At 44.2% G+C, this 16,957-nt stretch overlaps 1 protein-coding gene across 3 annotated transcripts in view; it reads right to left on the bottom strand.

Annotated features, from left to right (window-relative positions):
* Nucleotides 1–16,957, bottom strand: part of NAALADL2 (N-acetylated alpha-linked acidic dipeptidase like 2) — a 533,196-nt gene that overhangs the window by 128,330 nt on the left and 387,909 nt on the right. For all 3 annotated transcript variants that reach the window (XM_033959140.1, XM_033959141.1, XM_033959142.1), the window contains 2 exons: nucleotides 14,708–14,913; nucleotides 11,597–11,716 (listed from right to left, as the gene is read on the bottom strand). In XM_033959140.1, coding sequence (XP_033815031.1) covers nucleotides 11,597–11,716; nucleotides 14,708–14,913 — 326 coding nt within the window. The remainder of the gene's footprint in view (nucleotides 1–11,596; nucleotides 11,717–14,707; nucleotides 14,914–16,957) is intronic.

Raw genomic sequence — 16,957 nt, 5'->3', positions numbered from 1 at the left:
TTGATTCACTAAGGACACCGATTGTGTCTTGACCACTTTGCAACCCCAATCCGATTTACTAACCTTACTCCTGATCCGATCCAGGCATGCAAATGAGGGGGAACGGCATGCGATGTAGGAAGGACGCGATTCACAAAACAATTCCAGGAACACCGACTCGGCTGCCCGATCAAAAAACAAGTGACTGCAGTCGCTTGTGCAAAACCCCCTGCTCACTGCCCCAATTCTCCTGCTCTCAGCCGCCCTGCTTTCTGCTCCGATTATCCTGCTCTCGGCTACCTCGCTCTCTGCCCCTGACTCTCCTGCTCGCCCCCGCAGTGCGGGTTTAAAGCAAAGAAAAAAAAAAAAGTTTCCAGCTCTGCCAGGCATGGAGGGCCAGCGTATGCGCAGACCATCTACAGGCAAAGAAGATGGTCTGCGCATGTGTCAGGATCGCGTGTGGTCAGTAGGTGAGGGCGTTCCTCTGATCGCCCTCATTTGAATAAGGACCCGTTATGGATCAGTCGGCCTGCCACAGATCACACACGAATCGGACACGATTGGGCAGGTTAATGAATTTAGCCCAAAGTCTCTTATAAACATAGCACATGGCTGGTGTTTTTGTTTTTCTAAATGTTGATAACATAGAGACACTGTAAGCGTTGCAAATTTTTTGAAGTGGTGGAATTAAGAAATAGCGAATACCTGATTTGTGAGACTTTGCTGCCATCTAAGCATTTGAAGCAAGAAGGGACTGTTTTATCTATAGACCCCTGATGCAAGCTTTACGCCGAAACATGGGCTGTTTGGTCACTTCAATTGTCACTGTTCTTTGAGCCGTTTGTGCTTTTTGGGTTTTTGTTCTGTTTAATATTGCACTTTTGTGATCCCTTTCTTTCTGATCTTGGACAATACATAATAACATAGTAAATGATGGTATTTCAGACCAATATGCCTAGCACATCCTTTGAAAATCATCCATCCAGTCTGTCCTGTAATCACAGTTCCAGGATTAAATTAAAATGTCTTTTTGGGCCACAGACCTTAGAAGTCTACCTAGTACAGACCTTAGTTTCCAACCAGTTGCGTAGCGAGGGTGAGAGGCACCGGAGATGGCGGTGTACCTCTCCTGCCCTCTTCTCCATCCCCCACCCTCGTCCGGTCCTTCACCGCCCCCTCCTGATGTGCGCATGCCCCGGTGGAATGCTCTGTTTACTCTAGATAACGTTCAATTGAATTCAGTAAGATCCCTAAAAATATTAGGTGTTACAATAGATGATAGGTTATCTTTCCATAAACACATTACTAATACTGTCAGAACATGTTTCTTCAAATTGCGTATGATCCGATCAATTGCCAAATTTTTAGAGCCAAAATCACTAAACATACTGATTCATTCATTAATTATTTCAAAACTTGATTACTGTAACTCTTTATTAATAAATGTCACCCAAAAAGAGAAAAACCGTCTTCAGATAGTTCAAAATACGGCTATCAAATTAATACACAACCGCAAAAAATTTGACCATGTTACACCGCTCTTGATTGAGTCACATTGGCTTCCTATTGCCCATCGCATTACTTTTAAAATCTTACTTTTAGTTTTTAAAACATTGACTACAAATGAACCCCAATTCATCAATAGATTACTCATTCCATATAGTACATGACGCTCTTTAAGATCCACTGATCAAAAACTTCTAACAGTTCCATCACTAAAAGTCATTGGAACTCGTCGCACTGAGATTTTTTCTGTAATATCCCCACAATTATGGAACAGTTTGCCCCAGTATCTTAGAGTAGAAAATGATCTGAAACAGTTTAAAAGCAGCTTAAAGAGTTTCCTTTTTAAAGATGCGTTTAATGTGTGAGCTTAATTAAGGATTATTATTAATTTTTTTCTTTTTTACCTTTTTATTTCCCCTACCTGTTGTATTTTTACCATTTATGTTTTCTTTAATATATAAGATTGTAGTTCTACCCTTTCTTTCCTCATGTGTCTGTTAGTTTGTATGACTTTATTTATTATTCTGTATGATAATGTGTTAAATTTATGTATCCTTTTATAATTAATCTGATGTATCTATTTTTTATCTGTAAATCGCTTAGCAAATTAAATTAAGCGATTCAATAAGACAAAAATAAACTTGAAACTTGAAGGGGAGCGCGTGTGCAGTAGTGGAGGGGTGTGGAAGGAGTGGGAGGGCAGAGAGGAGGACGGGTACCAGTGCCCCCCGCAAGGAGGAGCATTCGGTGTGGCTCCCTGCGCTAATAACCGCTATCGCGGTTTAGTAAAAAGGGGGGGTGGGTGTTAGTGTTGTTTTGGGGGGGAATTCATCAAAGGGCACTACTGATTTTAGCATTTAGCATGCGCTACCTCAATTGGCATGCGCTAATCCATCTTAATTAGTATGCTCAATTAACATGTGCTCAATTAGCATGCACTACCTCAATTAGCATGCGCTACCTCAATTAGCATGCTCTAATCCATCTTAATTAGCATGCTCAATTAACATGTGCTCAATTAGCATGCGCTACCTCAATTAGCATGTGCTACCTCAATTAGCATGCGCTAATCCATCTTAATTAGTATGCTCAATTAACATGTGCTCAATTAGCATGCGCTACCTCAATTAGCATGCGCTAATCCATCTTAATTAATATGCTCAATTAACATGTGCTCAATTAGCATGCGCTACCTCAATTAGCATGTGCTACCTCAATTAGCATGCGCTAATCCATCTTAATTAGTATGCTCAATTAACGTGTGCTCAATTAGCATGCACTACCTCAATTAGCATGCGCTAATCCATCTTAATTAGTATGCTCAATTAACATGTGCTCAATTAGCATGCACTACCTCAATTACCATGCCCTAATCCATCTTAATTAGTATGCTCAATTAACATGTGCTCAATTAGCATGCGCTACCTCAATTACCATGCCCTAATCCATCTTAATTAGTATGCTCAATTAACATGTGCTCAATTAGCATGCGCTACCTCAATTAGCATGTGCTAATCCATCTTAATTAGTATGCTCAATTAACCTGTGCTCAATTAGCATGCGCTATCTCAATTAGAATGCATTAATCTAGTAGTGCCTTTGATGAATTCCCCCCCCAAGTTTTTTGAGTATATTCAAAAAAGAATAGCAGATTGATGACAGCATGCACAAATTTCCACTTAGCACATAACAGCGATTTACTGTATAGTCATATACCATGTTTCCCCGTGTCTTATATTAATTTGGGCCTCAAAAAAGCACTAGGTCTTATTTTCAGGGAGGTCTTATTTTTTCGTGTACAATGATCATCTCTCCCTTCCTCTCTTCCACCCCAATTCTTCCTATTTCCTTTCTGTCCCCCACATGTGCAGCATCTTTCCTCCCTTCTCCCCCATCCCCTTGTGCAGTATCTTTCTAGCCCTCCCTCCCATCCATTGTGCAGCTGAACCCTTGAAGTTTCTATCCCTCTCTTCCTCCCATCCCCCGTGTAGCATCTTTCTATCCCCCCGCCATGCACCTCCCCACTCCGCCCGCTGACCCATCTCTCCCTCCCATCTGAGCCGTGAGACAGGAATACCTTATAACAAATCGGCAGCGTCGGCATTCAGCATGCTGATGACATCATCAGCAGAGGAACGCCCAGGAGATAGGCCGCGAAGCAGCCTGTGTAGATTGCTGCCAAGTGCCAATGCTGCCGGTTTGTTATAAGGTAGTCCTGTCTTGCGGTTCAAATGGGAGGGAGAGATGGGTCAGCGGAGGGGGGGAGGGTGCGCGGCGGTGGGAAATCTGGGTACGTGGTGGTGGCGGAAGGAAGCGCTGCTTCTGCCGGCGACTAGGGCTTATTTTCAGGGCTAGGGCTTATTTTCAGGGTAGGTCTTATTTTCGGGGAAACACAGTATTTACATTTTAAATAAAATATTTTGATTAAAAAATGAAGCAAAAAGCAGGTGGTTTTTTTTCTTCTCTTTGTTAATGCTAATATTTAAAAGATATTGGGATAATCTTTGGCTCCAATAGTTTAAACACTTCTAGCCAATTGCGCTCCATAACTTTCTGACGCCTTCAAATATCATAGCAAGAAATGTAATTGGTTCCCCGGCACCCTTGTTGTTAAATATATTAGCATAGCAGGATAGCGGCATTTCAGCTGGGCAGGTGGCTGTTTATAAGATAATGTGAAGGTGCCTTGTAAATTTGATTTATGACAATTCCGTGACATTTCCGTGTAATTAAGGAGTGACAAATAACTTCTATTACTTTTCAAGTGAGATCTGAATGATTTCATAGCTCGGGCCTGTCAAAGTGAAAGCACAATCTATTCTTTATTACATGGGACACATATTTTATTTCAATTAAGAAGAATAAAAGTAAAGCTTTGCCAATGTGTGTGGCATGTTGACCTTTTTCTGTTTCTATAAATCACCATTAACTCAACAGGAGGAAAGAGAAATGGTGCGGTCCAACTGCTTTCAGGGCTGCGAAGCTGCTGCTGAATGGACAGGTCCGCACGCCGTGTATATGAGAGCCATTTTCACGGATTACAGTTTTGGGCTCCTTTTACAAAGCTGCGTTAGGGCTTTAACCGCACGGAATAGCGCATGCTGAATTGCCGTGCACGCTAGGCCTTAACGCCATGCTATCCAAACCGCAAAGACCTCAATGACTTTAACAGAGATTTTGGTCTCACAAAGTCCAGCGATGAGCTTTTGAGATCTAGGTTCAAGCAGTGGAACTTGGACAAAAAGTGTGGAAGTCACGGATCCGAGGAAGCGTCACCAAGCTTTTTTCACCTTCTTCACTCATCAAGACGGGGCTGTGCTTCTGCCACAATGACACAAGTCTGTTTGAAGCAATTGGAGCAATTGTAAGGCGAAACATTCACATCTCTTCTTTGGCAGCATCAAAGCCATGCTGCTCCATAACGGGAACAAGTATCTGTCTCTTCCACTGGCTCACTCATTGCACCTCAACGAGAATTGCAACAGCATCAAGACCTTACTAGGTGCCTTGAAGTATGATGAGTATGGTTGGGAGGTCATTGGAGACTTCAAAATAGTGGCACGTCTAATGGGTTTCCAAGGCGATTTTTACCAAGTTTCCCCGCTATCTCTGCTTTTAGGACAACAGGGACACAAAAGTGTATAACAAAGGCAGGATTGGCCACAGCGAACCGATTTCTCTATGGGGAGAAACAATATCAAATGGGAATCACTGGTGGACCCTCGGAAAATGCTGATGCCACCACTGCACATCAAATTGGGCCTAATGGAATGATTTGTCAGAGCTCTAGAAAAGGAGTTGGCAGTACCTTCAAGACGTCTTCCCTAGTCTGTCTGAGGTAAAGGTCAAAGCTGGTGTCTTCGTCGGACCACAGATAAAGAAGATCCTGGAGTGCAAAGAATTGGAAGGAAAAAGCGGCTTGGAACAGCTTTGTTGCAGTGGTTCAGGTCTTCCTGGACAATCACAAGGCTGAAAACTATGTGGCATTGGTTGAGAATCTGGGGAAGAATTATAGTAACATGGGCTGTAGGATGTAAGTCCATGTCCTTGATGCTCATCTTGACACATTCGAGCAGTGGCGTAGTGAGGGTGAAAGGTGCCTGGGTGGTGGTGCCCCGCCCCTCCCCTCTGCTCCAAACACTCCTTCCCCACCCCCTCCTGCCATGCGGACACCGCTTCCCTTCCCCCATACTTCTAACTTTTCTGGCGTGAGCAGCAACCCAGAACCTGCTGTGGCTCCAGCGTCAGCTCTTCCTCTGATGTCATGTCCTAGGCCGGGTTCAGGAAGTGACATCAAAAGAAGAGCAGGTTGGGGGTTGCTGCTCACGCCATGAACGTTACAGAGGTACGCGGAAGGGAAGTGGCATGCACACATGGCAGTTGTGGGGGCAGGGAAGGAGAAAGGGGTGTGGAGAGGAGGATGGGTGTCTTTGCCCTCACAAAGACGGCGTCCAGGGCGGACTGCATCGCCGCCCCCCACTTACTGCACCACTGCATTCAAGGAGAACATGAGAAATACTCAAAGGAGCAAGGTGAGCGCTTCCACCAGGATAGACTGGACTCTGAACGCCGCTACCAAGGACAATATAATGAGAACATGATGGGAGACTACATTCGGGGGCTGATTCATGAAAGTGACATACAATATACAGTATTGAAAATCTTGAAAAACTACTGACTTCTAAATCTTCTGTGTTCATCTTTGTATAACGTCAACATAAATACATGTTAATTGTGACTCATATTTTGCTTTTTATGACTTTATAAGAATGCTAACAGTTTATGTATCGCAGGATCGTAAAGTTCTATGCGGTTTACAATCGTTAAAAATGCTACTAGTAACTGAAAGCCCTAAAGATCAATTATTGTGTAATAAGATTAAACAAATCAGCTAGCTAAGTACATCAGGTGTCTCCTAAATTCCCCATTAGTGTTAGTAAGCAAAAGCAATTGTTCCAGATCTTTACCCAATAATGCTTACTGATATGAAAGACAATGTTGATGACGTATTTTAAATTTACATCTTCCAGTCCAGTGTTCTTCAACCACCAGTCCATGGACCAGTGCCGGTCCACAGAAATTTCCTGTCGGTCCACAGGGCCAGCATGTGCATCGGGCACAAAACAGTGTTCTTCAACCGCCGGTCCACGGTGCGATCGATGCGGCGTTATCTTCGAGCCAGCTCTCTCTTCCTAACTGATTTGGTGCACAAAGCCACGGGCAGCGGCTCCTACGCGCGTCCTGCGCCTGAACCGGAAGCCTTCTCTTTGACGTCGCAACGTCAGAGGGAAGGTTTCCAGATGAGGCACGGGACGTGCAAGGTGCAATTAGTACTATTATGGGGGCGGGGTCTGGGGTGGAGATTGGGTGGAGATGGGCGGGGTCTGGCCCACGACTTAGCCCAGTGCTCTTCAACCGCCGGTCCACAGAATAATTATTTTATTTCTGCTGGTCCACAGGTGTAAAAAGGTTGAAAAAACACTGTTCTAGTCGGTGGAGAGACAAAATTCAAATGTGAGCTTCTCTTATGTCTATTGGTTGAAAAAGAGAAAAGGTCAGTTATGAATTTAGGGGCTAACCCAAATAGTACCTTTAAGCAAAAAACAACCTAACTTTACAAGAATGAAAAGATGAAAATTTGGCGTTTTCACATTTTAAATAGATAAATTGCAAAATTAGACCATCCTGGTCACAAAAGCAAAAGTTTTATGGAAATAACAGACGTTTTCTATACTTTTTAGGTAGGAGTAATTAGGAAATTACATTTACGGACCAGGATAAAAATCATGTTACATAGGACCTCTTTTACTAAGGTGCGCTAACCGATTAGCGTGCTCTGAATGCTAACGCGTGCATGTTAGTCTATGGATGCGTTAGCGTTTAGCATGCGCTAATTCGATTAGCGCACCTTAGTAAAAGAAGGGGTTAATGTAATTTGAGCGTGATTATCAATTTTAAGCCCCTGTTCTATGAAAGTTCAAACAGATAACATTTGCTTGCGATGATTGCATGTTTGATGTAGCACTTTTAGAATTTACCCAGTGCTGTAGTGTGTGACATCGTAACGTGGTCTAATGCATAATTAAAACATTCTAATGAGTTAATTTGCACAATTTCAAAAGATACTTCGCTATGCAGCAAGGCATTAAAAGAGAACGAGCACAAGGGTCCCATTTCCGACCAATCTGCCTGGCTCATCCTTTGAAAATTGGATGCTCACTTTAGCAAGCTCGGGCCTCTGTCAAGGTCATAAAATTGTTTTGAGAGAATGTGATTTGAAAATGATCAGCTGGTTTCCAATAGAGGAAACAGATTTGTGTGATTGAGGCCTTTAAATAGATGACAATCCTAGGCCTTGGATATCCCTCCCCCCCCATAACCTGCTCAGTATATCCCTCGCTGGGAACTCACTGTGCATAAGTGGACATACTGTATATGATGGAGGACTTCGAAGGTGACTGCAGTGATATTCAGCAATGAGGTATGTAGCATTTTTTCTAGGGTGAGTTCATGAACTTGTCAGACCTCATATGCTAGTACAGTACTCCCCCGATATTCACGGGGGTTCCGTTCCAAGAACCCCCGTGAATTTCGAAAAACCGTGAATACGGTTTTTCATGGGGGAGACTGGAGAGGGCAGCGGGAGAGGCAGGAGAGAGCAGCCGGAGCGCCAGCGAGTGCAGGAAATCACTCACTGTATGCTCCAACCACCTCTTCCTGCCCTAAGTCGGGCCTTACCAATCAGGAGCTGCGTGTCCAGAATACGGTGGTTAAATTGATATTTGGTAAACATAAATATGATCATGTCCCACCTTTACTGAGATCCCTTCACAGGCTTCCTGTCTACTGGAGAATCCAATTTAAATGTGCAACTGTAATTTTCAAAATCTTCTATGGTATTTTTTTCTCCTTTGGTTTCTGTCTCATTTAATTCACAAGCAAACAAACCAAAACTGCAGATATGTACAACGATGTAGGCAAACTTTATTGTGACAACCAAAGTATAATTAAAAACCTTTTTACCAAACAAGGGACCCAACACGGTCCGTGTTTCGGACAACCTTCATCAGGGGTCCTATTGAGTACAAATATAACATAAAATACAATATTAAAAACATGTAAAACAATATAATAATAAAAGGTAAAAAGATAAAAGTAAAAACGACAAGATGATCGTTTTTACTTTTATCTTTTTACCTTTTATTATTATATTGTTTTTTTATGTTATATTTGTACTCAATAGGACCCCTGATGAAGGTTGTCCGAAACACAGACCATGTTGGGTCCCTTGTTTGGTAAAAAGGTTTTTAATTATACTTTGGTTGTCACAATAAAGTTTGCCTACATCGTTGTACATATCTGCAGTTTTGGTTTGTTTGCTCCTGGTTGGTTTTTTTACTGCAGACATCGTTGGACCCCCCCCCCCCCTTTTTTGCCTTTTGGCTTTGTTGCTTTGTGCTCATTTAATTCACAAGAAATCTCTAATTCTAGGAGATCTGAGAAATATAAACTTGGCTTTCCCACTGTTAAAGGAAGAAAAACCATGGCCAATTTTTGTCGATCATTTTCTTTTTTATTCGTAAAAGTTTGGAATGACCTTCCTTCTATAATTAGAGTTCTCTCTCATCTACCCACTTTTCGTAACATACTAAAGACATTTATTTTAGAAATTTACGAATGATCCTTCTTTTCAAATCAATCATAAAAGATCAAATTCTGGCCTAAAAGATATACCCCCTCTTTTACAAAGGTGCACTCTTTCCCTGCCCCCCCCTCCCCGACTGTAGCACGTGTGCAATACTTCCCTTCCCCCACACCTCTTTAATGTTCCTAGTGCAAACAGCAATCTGCTGTCATGACAGCGTCAGCTCTTCCTCTGACATCACTTCCCGAACCCGCACCTAGGAAGTGATGCCAGAGGAAGAGCCGATGCTGGCACGACAGCAGCTTGGGGTTTTCTGCTCATGCCAGGAATGTTACTGAGGTATAGGGGAAGGGAAGCAGCATGCGCAGGGCAGGGAAGGAGCATGTGAAGGTGGGGGTAGAGAAAAGAGTGCGGAGGGGTGCTACTGCCCCAGGTGGCTCTCAACCTAGCTCACTGGATTGGCCACCATGAGAATGGGCTCCTGGGCTTGATGGATCTTTGGTCTGACACAGTAAGACTATTCTTATGTTCTTACGTGAGCTAAGTATAGGACAATCAAGCATTGTAGCATCACTGATGAGGTTGGCTCTGAGGCACTGTGGAATGAGGCATTATGACATCACAATCTCAGCTCTTGAATGTTGCTCTCACTGGGGTTTCAGAATCTTGCTATTCTTTGAGATGCTGGAATGTTGCTACTCCTTGGGTTTTGGCCAGGTACTAGTGACCCGGATTGGCCACTGTGAGAACGGGCTACTGGGCTTGATGGACCATTGGTCTGATCCAGTATGGCTGTTCTTATCCTCTTACGTGTGCCAAGTAAGGACAATCAAGCCATTGTAGCATCACTGATGAGGTTGGCTCTGAGGCACTGTGGAATGAGGCATTATGACATCACAATCTCAGCTCTGGAATGTTGCTCTCACTGGGGTTCCGGAATCTTGCTATTCTTTGAGATGCTGGAATGTTGCTACTCCTTGGGTTTTGGCCAGGTACTAGGGACCTAGATTGGCCACCGAGAGAACGGGCTACTGGACTTGATGGACCATTGGTCTGACCCAGTAAGGCTTTTCTTATGTTCTTATGGTAATAATTTACCCAATGTGCTATGCTAATTTTTGGACTTGATTTGTCTACAGCTTTTAGGTCTTCCTATGCCTTTGGGGAAACAGTTGATAAATTCAAACCCATTTTATTTTACTTGATGTCCCAATTAAATTCTAGAGATATTGGACTTTGTGTAATATAATGTAAAGGTCACTCATTTTGCACTGAACAGGCTCTATTTTCATTAGCTGTAAGCAGCTTGGCACTTTCTCTTGTAAATGTCATCCTAAACACTTCCAAAATCATACGATGAAACGGAAAGCCCGAAGCTTACCGAATGATAAATGGTTCTGCTTTAAGGTGGGAAGTTATCAAGCTGCAGTGTGGCGAGAACCCTGGCTATTTGAGATTCAAAACGTGCAAATGCATTGCAGAAGCAACTCATTATTACCACAAACCACATTGTAGCTGGAAAAATAACCCCAGCACAGAGTTGGGGTTATTTTATCCTCCCAGGGACATCAAGCTCTAAAGATATTTCTGGAATGTAAGTTAAAGCGCAAACCCCCGCTCGAGGCCCCCTCCAGTACAACTTTCCACAGCTGAAGCTGAAGAATCCACCAAGTCTAGTTTCCCCCATGTAAAGTGCTCCCTACCACAGTTATCAGTCCCTCGCTTCAAGTTCCACCCCCTCCCCCTCCAGATGACTTCCTTCACGCCTACCTTTCAATTTCCCTGATCCCTAGTGTGATCAAGCTGGAATGAGCCCCAGCTGCTCCTGCTCCAGCCAGCACTAGGTTCAAAAGGGCAAAAGACACCCCTAGCGAAAGACTTAGGGGTCCTTTTAACTAAGGCGCGCTAAAGATTATCACGTGCTAAATGCTAAGGTGTCCATAGAATATAATGAACAGACCTCCCAAACCAAGAAGACCTCCATCTTCATTTCTCCCGGCATCTATTGTGGGCATCCCTAGTAGGGTTATCAGATGTCTGGATTTCCCCGGAGATGTCCTCCTTTTCAAGGTTATGTCCGGGGGTCCAGACAGCTTTTCAAAACCCAGTGCTATGTCCAGGTTTTGAAAAGCTTCCTCAAAATGGTGTCGGGCGAGAACAAGCGGCGGGGGAGGGGCTAGGATGGGATTGGGGCCGGGACTGGGGTATAATGGAGCGGGGATGGGTAGAACTTGGTGGGCCTGGGGTGGGCGGGTCTAGGGGCCCGAATTATACTAAAATAAAATCTGGCAACCCTAATCCCTGGTATCTACTGGATGGACAGGATCAAACTCTAGTCTCTCCTGCCTCACAGGCTGCTTCAAAATGGCACCTCTGGACCCCCTAGTCTTCCGTTGCTCCTGGTTCTGGTGAAGCTTCCAAATGAGGTAATTTCAGATATCAGATCATTTGTGGTACGTTTCTAACCTCTGTGGCCAGCTGCTGAAGAGAGGGTGACGCTATAGGATGCAGGACTGAGGTACCCCTCACAGGATTATGAAGATTGACATAAGCCACAGCATTTCTCTGCAGGACTCTTTTGAGACCCTAGAACACAATCAAAGCAGTGATATTTTATTATGCACGGCCTTTATGTATATTGAAATTGTTTGTTTGCACTATGGTAGTTTGGAAATTTAATAAAGATTTACATAATACTAATCTCTATATATAAAACCCTAAGTGCACATGCACTGCTGAACCTGCGTGAGTGCTGGTGCCGTGAGGTGTGCTTCTCTGGCAGTCCTCACGGCGCCTGCGCTAGCTGGAGGCGCGTGTGCCAGCGACTCCTCCCTACCGCTGCCGCTCCTCTTCAAAGCGGCCTGCTGAGGTTCGCCAGCCGCTGTAGCGAACCTTGCAGGCCGCTCTCCACCTTCCCGATGGCGAGCAGTACCGGGGCAGGACGCCGGGCCTGCTGCACGACGATCTGGGCTGAGAGGACCAGCTCCAGTTGGAGGCATGGAGGAAGGGTAAGAATGGGAGGGAGGGGGTGGAAATGGAAGGGGGCCACGGAGTAGGCAGACATTGCACAACAGGGGACCAGGGGGAGAGGAAAGGGGGATGCTTTGGGGGGAAGGGGGCCACGGAGCATGCAGGCATGGTAGAACAGGGGACCAGGGGAGAGGGAAAGGGGGCTGATTTGGGGGGAGGGGTGTGCTGGGGGCAGACAGCAATCATCGGGGGAGGAACAGAAGGGGGCCACGGAACATGCAGGCATGAGGGAAAGGGGGCTGCTGGGGTGGAGGGGTGTGCTGGGGGGCACAAAACAATCATGCTTTGCTCTGGGAAGGGGGGACACAGAAGGGGGCCACAGAGATACAGGCAGGCATGGTGCAACAGAGAAATTCAGGTAGGCAGGGGGCCAGGGAGAGACACAGACAGAATGAATGACAGACAGACAGCATCCAAGGAAAGAGAGACAAAGAAAAAAACCCCAGACAGACAGACATATCTAGCACCCGTTAATGTAACGGGTTTAAAGACTAGTAATAAATAAATAAATATAATTGTCTTGCATAAAGTAACTATCTGTGAATTGTGCTATTTGCATCAGGGCAAATTTTTTTTAATGATATCCAAGAATTAAATACAGTTCTACAATTTTATTTTCATTTCTCAGGCTCATTTACCCCCCTCCCCCCATTTTTACAAAACCATAATGTGCTTTATAGCGCTGGCCGTGGCGGTAACAGCTCCGACGCTCATAGGAATTCTGTGAGCGTCGGAGCTGCTGCCGCCGAGGCCGATGATAAAAACCACGTTACGGTTTTGTAAAAAAAAAAAAAAGGGGTTTAATGAAAATTAAGAAGAAATACCCTTAAGGAAACACAAAATGATTTGGGCTGATATTCCGAAAATGCAGACAGGCCAAGTAGAATCAAAGACTGGCAGGCACATGTCTGATAAAATCTGAACTTCTAATCCTTATGCAACAGTTTAAATGACTTATTTTTAAAACTGGGACCTCGCGTTCATTTGGCAACTCTACATTTTCACCATGGATGCCTTTTCTTGGCCGTGCTGTTCAAAGCGCAGCACTCCCCTGAAATTCACGGGGGTTCCTTTGCAGGCACCCCCGCGAATTTTGAAAAACCGTGAATACGGTTTTTCAGCTGATCGAAGGCAGGAGAGGGCAGCTGAGGCGCCGGCCGGCGCTTACATTGTACTTATGGAGCCGGGCACATTTTCCGACCGCCTCTTCCTAAAGTCATGGCTTCACCAATCAGGAGCTGCTTTGATACGCCGGATAGCGTGTCAAAGCAGCTCCTGATTGGTGTAACCATGAGTTTAGTACCAGGAAGAGGCGGACGGAAAATACCGCAAATTACTGAGTCCGCGATTGGCGAACTGTGAATTTGCGGGGTGGGGGAGGAGGGGTTTACTGTACTTGAGTAAAAGTAGAAACAGTACTTTATAATACTTTATAATACTTTACGGAGAGGGTGGTGGACGCCTGGAATGCGCTCCCGAGAGAGGTGGTGGAGAGTAAAACTGTGACTGAGTTCAAAGAAGCGTGGGATGAACACAGAAGATTTAGAATCAGAAAATAATATTAAATATTGAACTAGGCCAGTTACTGGGCAGACTTGCACGGTCTGTGTCTGTGTATGGCCGTTTGGTGGAGGATGGGCTGGGGAGGGCTTCAATGGCAGGGAGGGTGTAGATGGGCTGGAGTAAGTCTTAACAGAGATTTTGGCAGTTGGAACCCAAGCGCAGTACCGGGTAGAGCTTTGGATTCTTGCCCAGAAATAGCTAAGAAGAAAAAATTTTAAAAAAAATTTAAATTGAATCAGGTTGGGCAGACTGGATGGACCATTCGGGTCTTTATCTGCCGTCATCTACTATGTTACTATGTTACTAACATGTATGCAGAATAGTAAATATTTAAGAAGTAAGGCCAGTACTGGGCAGACTTGCACGGTCTGTGTCTATATATGGCCGTTTGGTGGAGGATGGGCTGGGGAAGGCTTCAATGGCAGGGAGGGTGTAGATGGGCTGGAGTAAGTCTTAACAGAGATTTCGGCAGTTGGAACCCAAGCGCAGTACCGGGTAGAGCTTTGGATTCTTGCCCAGAAGTAGCTAAGAAGAAAATTTTTTTAAAAAAATTTAAATTGAATCAGGTTGGGCAGACTGGATAGACCATTCGGGTCTTTATCTGCTAAGGCTCTGTGCACCTGCATTGTGAGGTCAGAGAGCTTTATGATTATAGAAACATTGTAACATGATGGCAGATAAAGGCCAAATAGCCCTCCACAGCATCCATCTCCTCCTCTCCCTATTGGCTAAGTCTCTTAACATTTGCATCTCCTCTTCCTATAGGCTAAGGCACTGTGCACCTGCATTGTGAGGTCATAGAGCTGCCCATCCGCAGTAACCATTATCTCTTTCTCTCTCCGAGAGATCCCACGTGCCTATCCCAGGCCCTCTTGAATTCAGACAGTCTCTGTCTCTACCACCTCTTCCAGGAGACTCTTTTGTGAACCAGCCTTCCTACCCAACCATTACAGTTTTATCAATTATCATTATTTATGAATGTACCTCTGCCCATTCATAGGAACCGATGTTTCCAAATGCTGTTCCTCCCCATGAGCAGAAAACAATTGTCCGGTCCGGGCGCCATCCTTTTTTAACCTGTAGCAGCATGGCTTGCAGAAACGCTGTAATTATTGCAGTACTGCTGGCCCAGTCTTGTCCACCATAAGTGTTCAAAGTGTTGTGGCGGCTACCCACTATGACATATTTGTCTGCAAAACAAAATAAAGGTGGTGGGCCATAAGAACATAAGATAAGTACATAAGAATAGCCTTACTGGGTCAGACCAATGGTCCATCAATCCCAGTAGCCCGTTCTCTTGGTGGCCAATCCAGGTCACTAATATTTGGCCAAAACCCAAGGAGTAGCAACATTCCAGTATCTCAAAGAATAGCAAGATTTCGAAACCCCAATGAGAGCAACATTCTAGAGCTGCGATTGTGATGTCATAATGCCTCATTCCACTGTGCCTCAGAGCCAACCTCATCAGTGATGTTACAGTGGCTTAATTGTCCTATACTTGGTTCACGTAAGAACCTAAGACTAGCCTTACTGGGTCAGACCAATGGTCCATCAAGCCCAGTAGCCTGCTCGCATGGTGGCCAATCCAGGTCCCTAGTACCTGGCCAAAACCGAAGGAATAGCAACATTCTTTTTCTTAGTTGTAAATATCGGAAATAATGTATTGAGGAAAAAAAAATAACCCAACGATGCAAGAGCATGTTGTTCTTCAGCATTTTATTAAATAACTCTGCAATAGGTTTGTGAAAATTCATGCAAGTGTGATGACTAATTATAAAAAAAAATAAATCACGATGCCCTCTAATTTGGAAAATTTAGATGGGGAGCAAATGAGTGACTTTCCAAAGAGGTCAAACCTTGAGCAAACGGAATATCTTTAATTCTAAATATAAAAATAAAACCATATGAGCTGAGCGCATAACACGGATATTGGACTAGTCAAAGAACAAGTAGTTTTGCAGAACAGAAATGCTAATCTCTTCTACGCCATCTTAAACAAACAGGTCCTGTATACTTAAATCGCATGTACACAAGAGTGTTTTTGTACAAAATATTCTTGCATAATCATTCAGTTATGCATATAAAGGGAGAAATCCTATAAATTAATGATTCTTTCAAAGCACCTTAATGACTTGTGGTGAGAGATTATTGTTGAATGGCAGATGGGCACTCAGATTTGATTATAGATTCTTACATATGTAGGGTTACCATATGGCTCCAGAAAAAGGAGGATGGATTGAGACATCCAGGTTTTACTTCCATTAAAACCCGGATATCTCAATCTGTCCTCCTTTTTCTGGAGCCACATGGTAACCCAATACATATGAGGAAGCCAGCACTGGTGGGCCTTACATTTAGATGTCCACAGATATTCCAGCCATAGACCTAATATAATTTCAGCTGCCTAAATGTGAATCTTACAGTATTCTGTAGAGCAGGGGTGGCAAAGTCCCTCCTCGAAGGCCGCAATCCAGTCGGGTTTTCAGGATTTCCCCAATGAATATGCATGAGATCTATTTTCATTCACTGCTTTCATTGTATGCTAATAGATCTCATGCATATTCATTGGGGAAATCCTGAAAACCCAACTAGATTGTGGCCCTCGAGGAGGGACTTTGACACCCCTGCTGTAGAGGATCAGCCTAGTGCAGGAGTAGGCCAATTCCAGTCCTCAAGAGCCGTATCCAGGTCAGGTTTTCAGGATATCCACAATGAATATGTATGAGATGGATCTGTATTCACTACCTCCTTGAGATGCAAATCTATCTCATGCATATTTATTGTGGATATCCTGAAAACCTGACCTGGCTCTGGCTTTCGAGGACTGGAATTGCTTACTCCTGGCCTAGTGGACAGAGCACTGAGTTTGAAATCTAATAGTATCTTTTATACTCAGGTAGATCAATTATTGAATGCCCCTCAAAGAAGGGCATTCAATAATTGATCTACCTGAGTATAAACGAAAGTAGCAAGCGTGTTGAAACAAGTCTGTGCATGTTACGACATCTTAAGGTTACTCATGCACAATTGCAGCTCAGTGCGAGTCTAACATTCCGGGAGACAGGATGTCAGGAGAATCCTCATGCAAAATCAAGTAAGAAACTGCTAGATTTGGAGCACCATTCAGTGATGGAATTTCTCACAAAAGGAGGAAAAAAGCTAGGGTTACAGGACATCCGGGAACACCCGGACCTGTCCTTTTTTTTAGAGGACAGGTCCGGGCGCCCCAAGGGA

This window comes from Geotrypetes seraphini, chromosome 9 (assembly GCF_902459505.1).
Source record: "Geotrypetes seraphini chromosome 9, aGeoSer1.1, whole genome shotgun sequence".
NCBI lineage: Eukaryota > Metazoa > Chordata > Amphibia > Gymnophiona > Dermophiidae > Geotrypetes > Geotrypetes seraphini.
The sequence above is the reverse complement of the archived record's forward strand: the minus strand, read 5'-3'. Positions and strand labels throughout refer to the sequence as shown.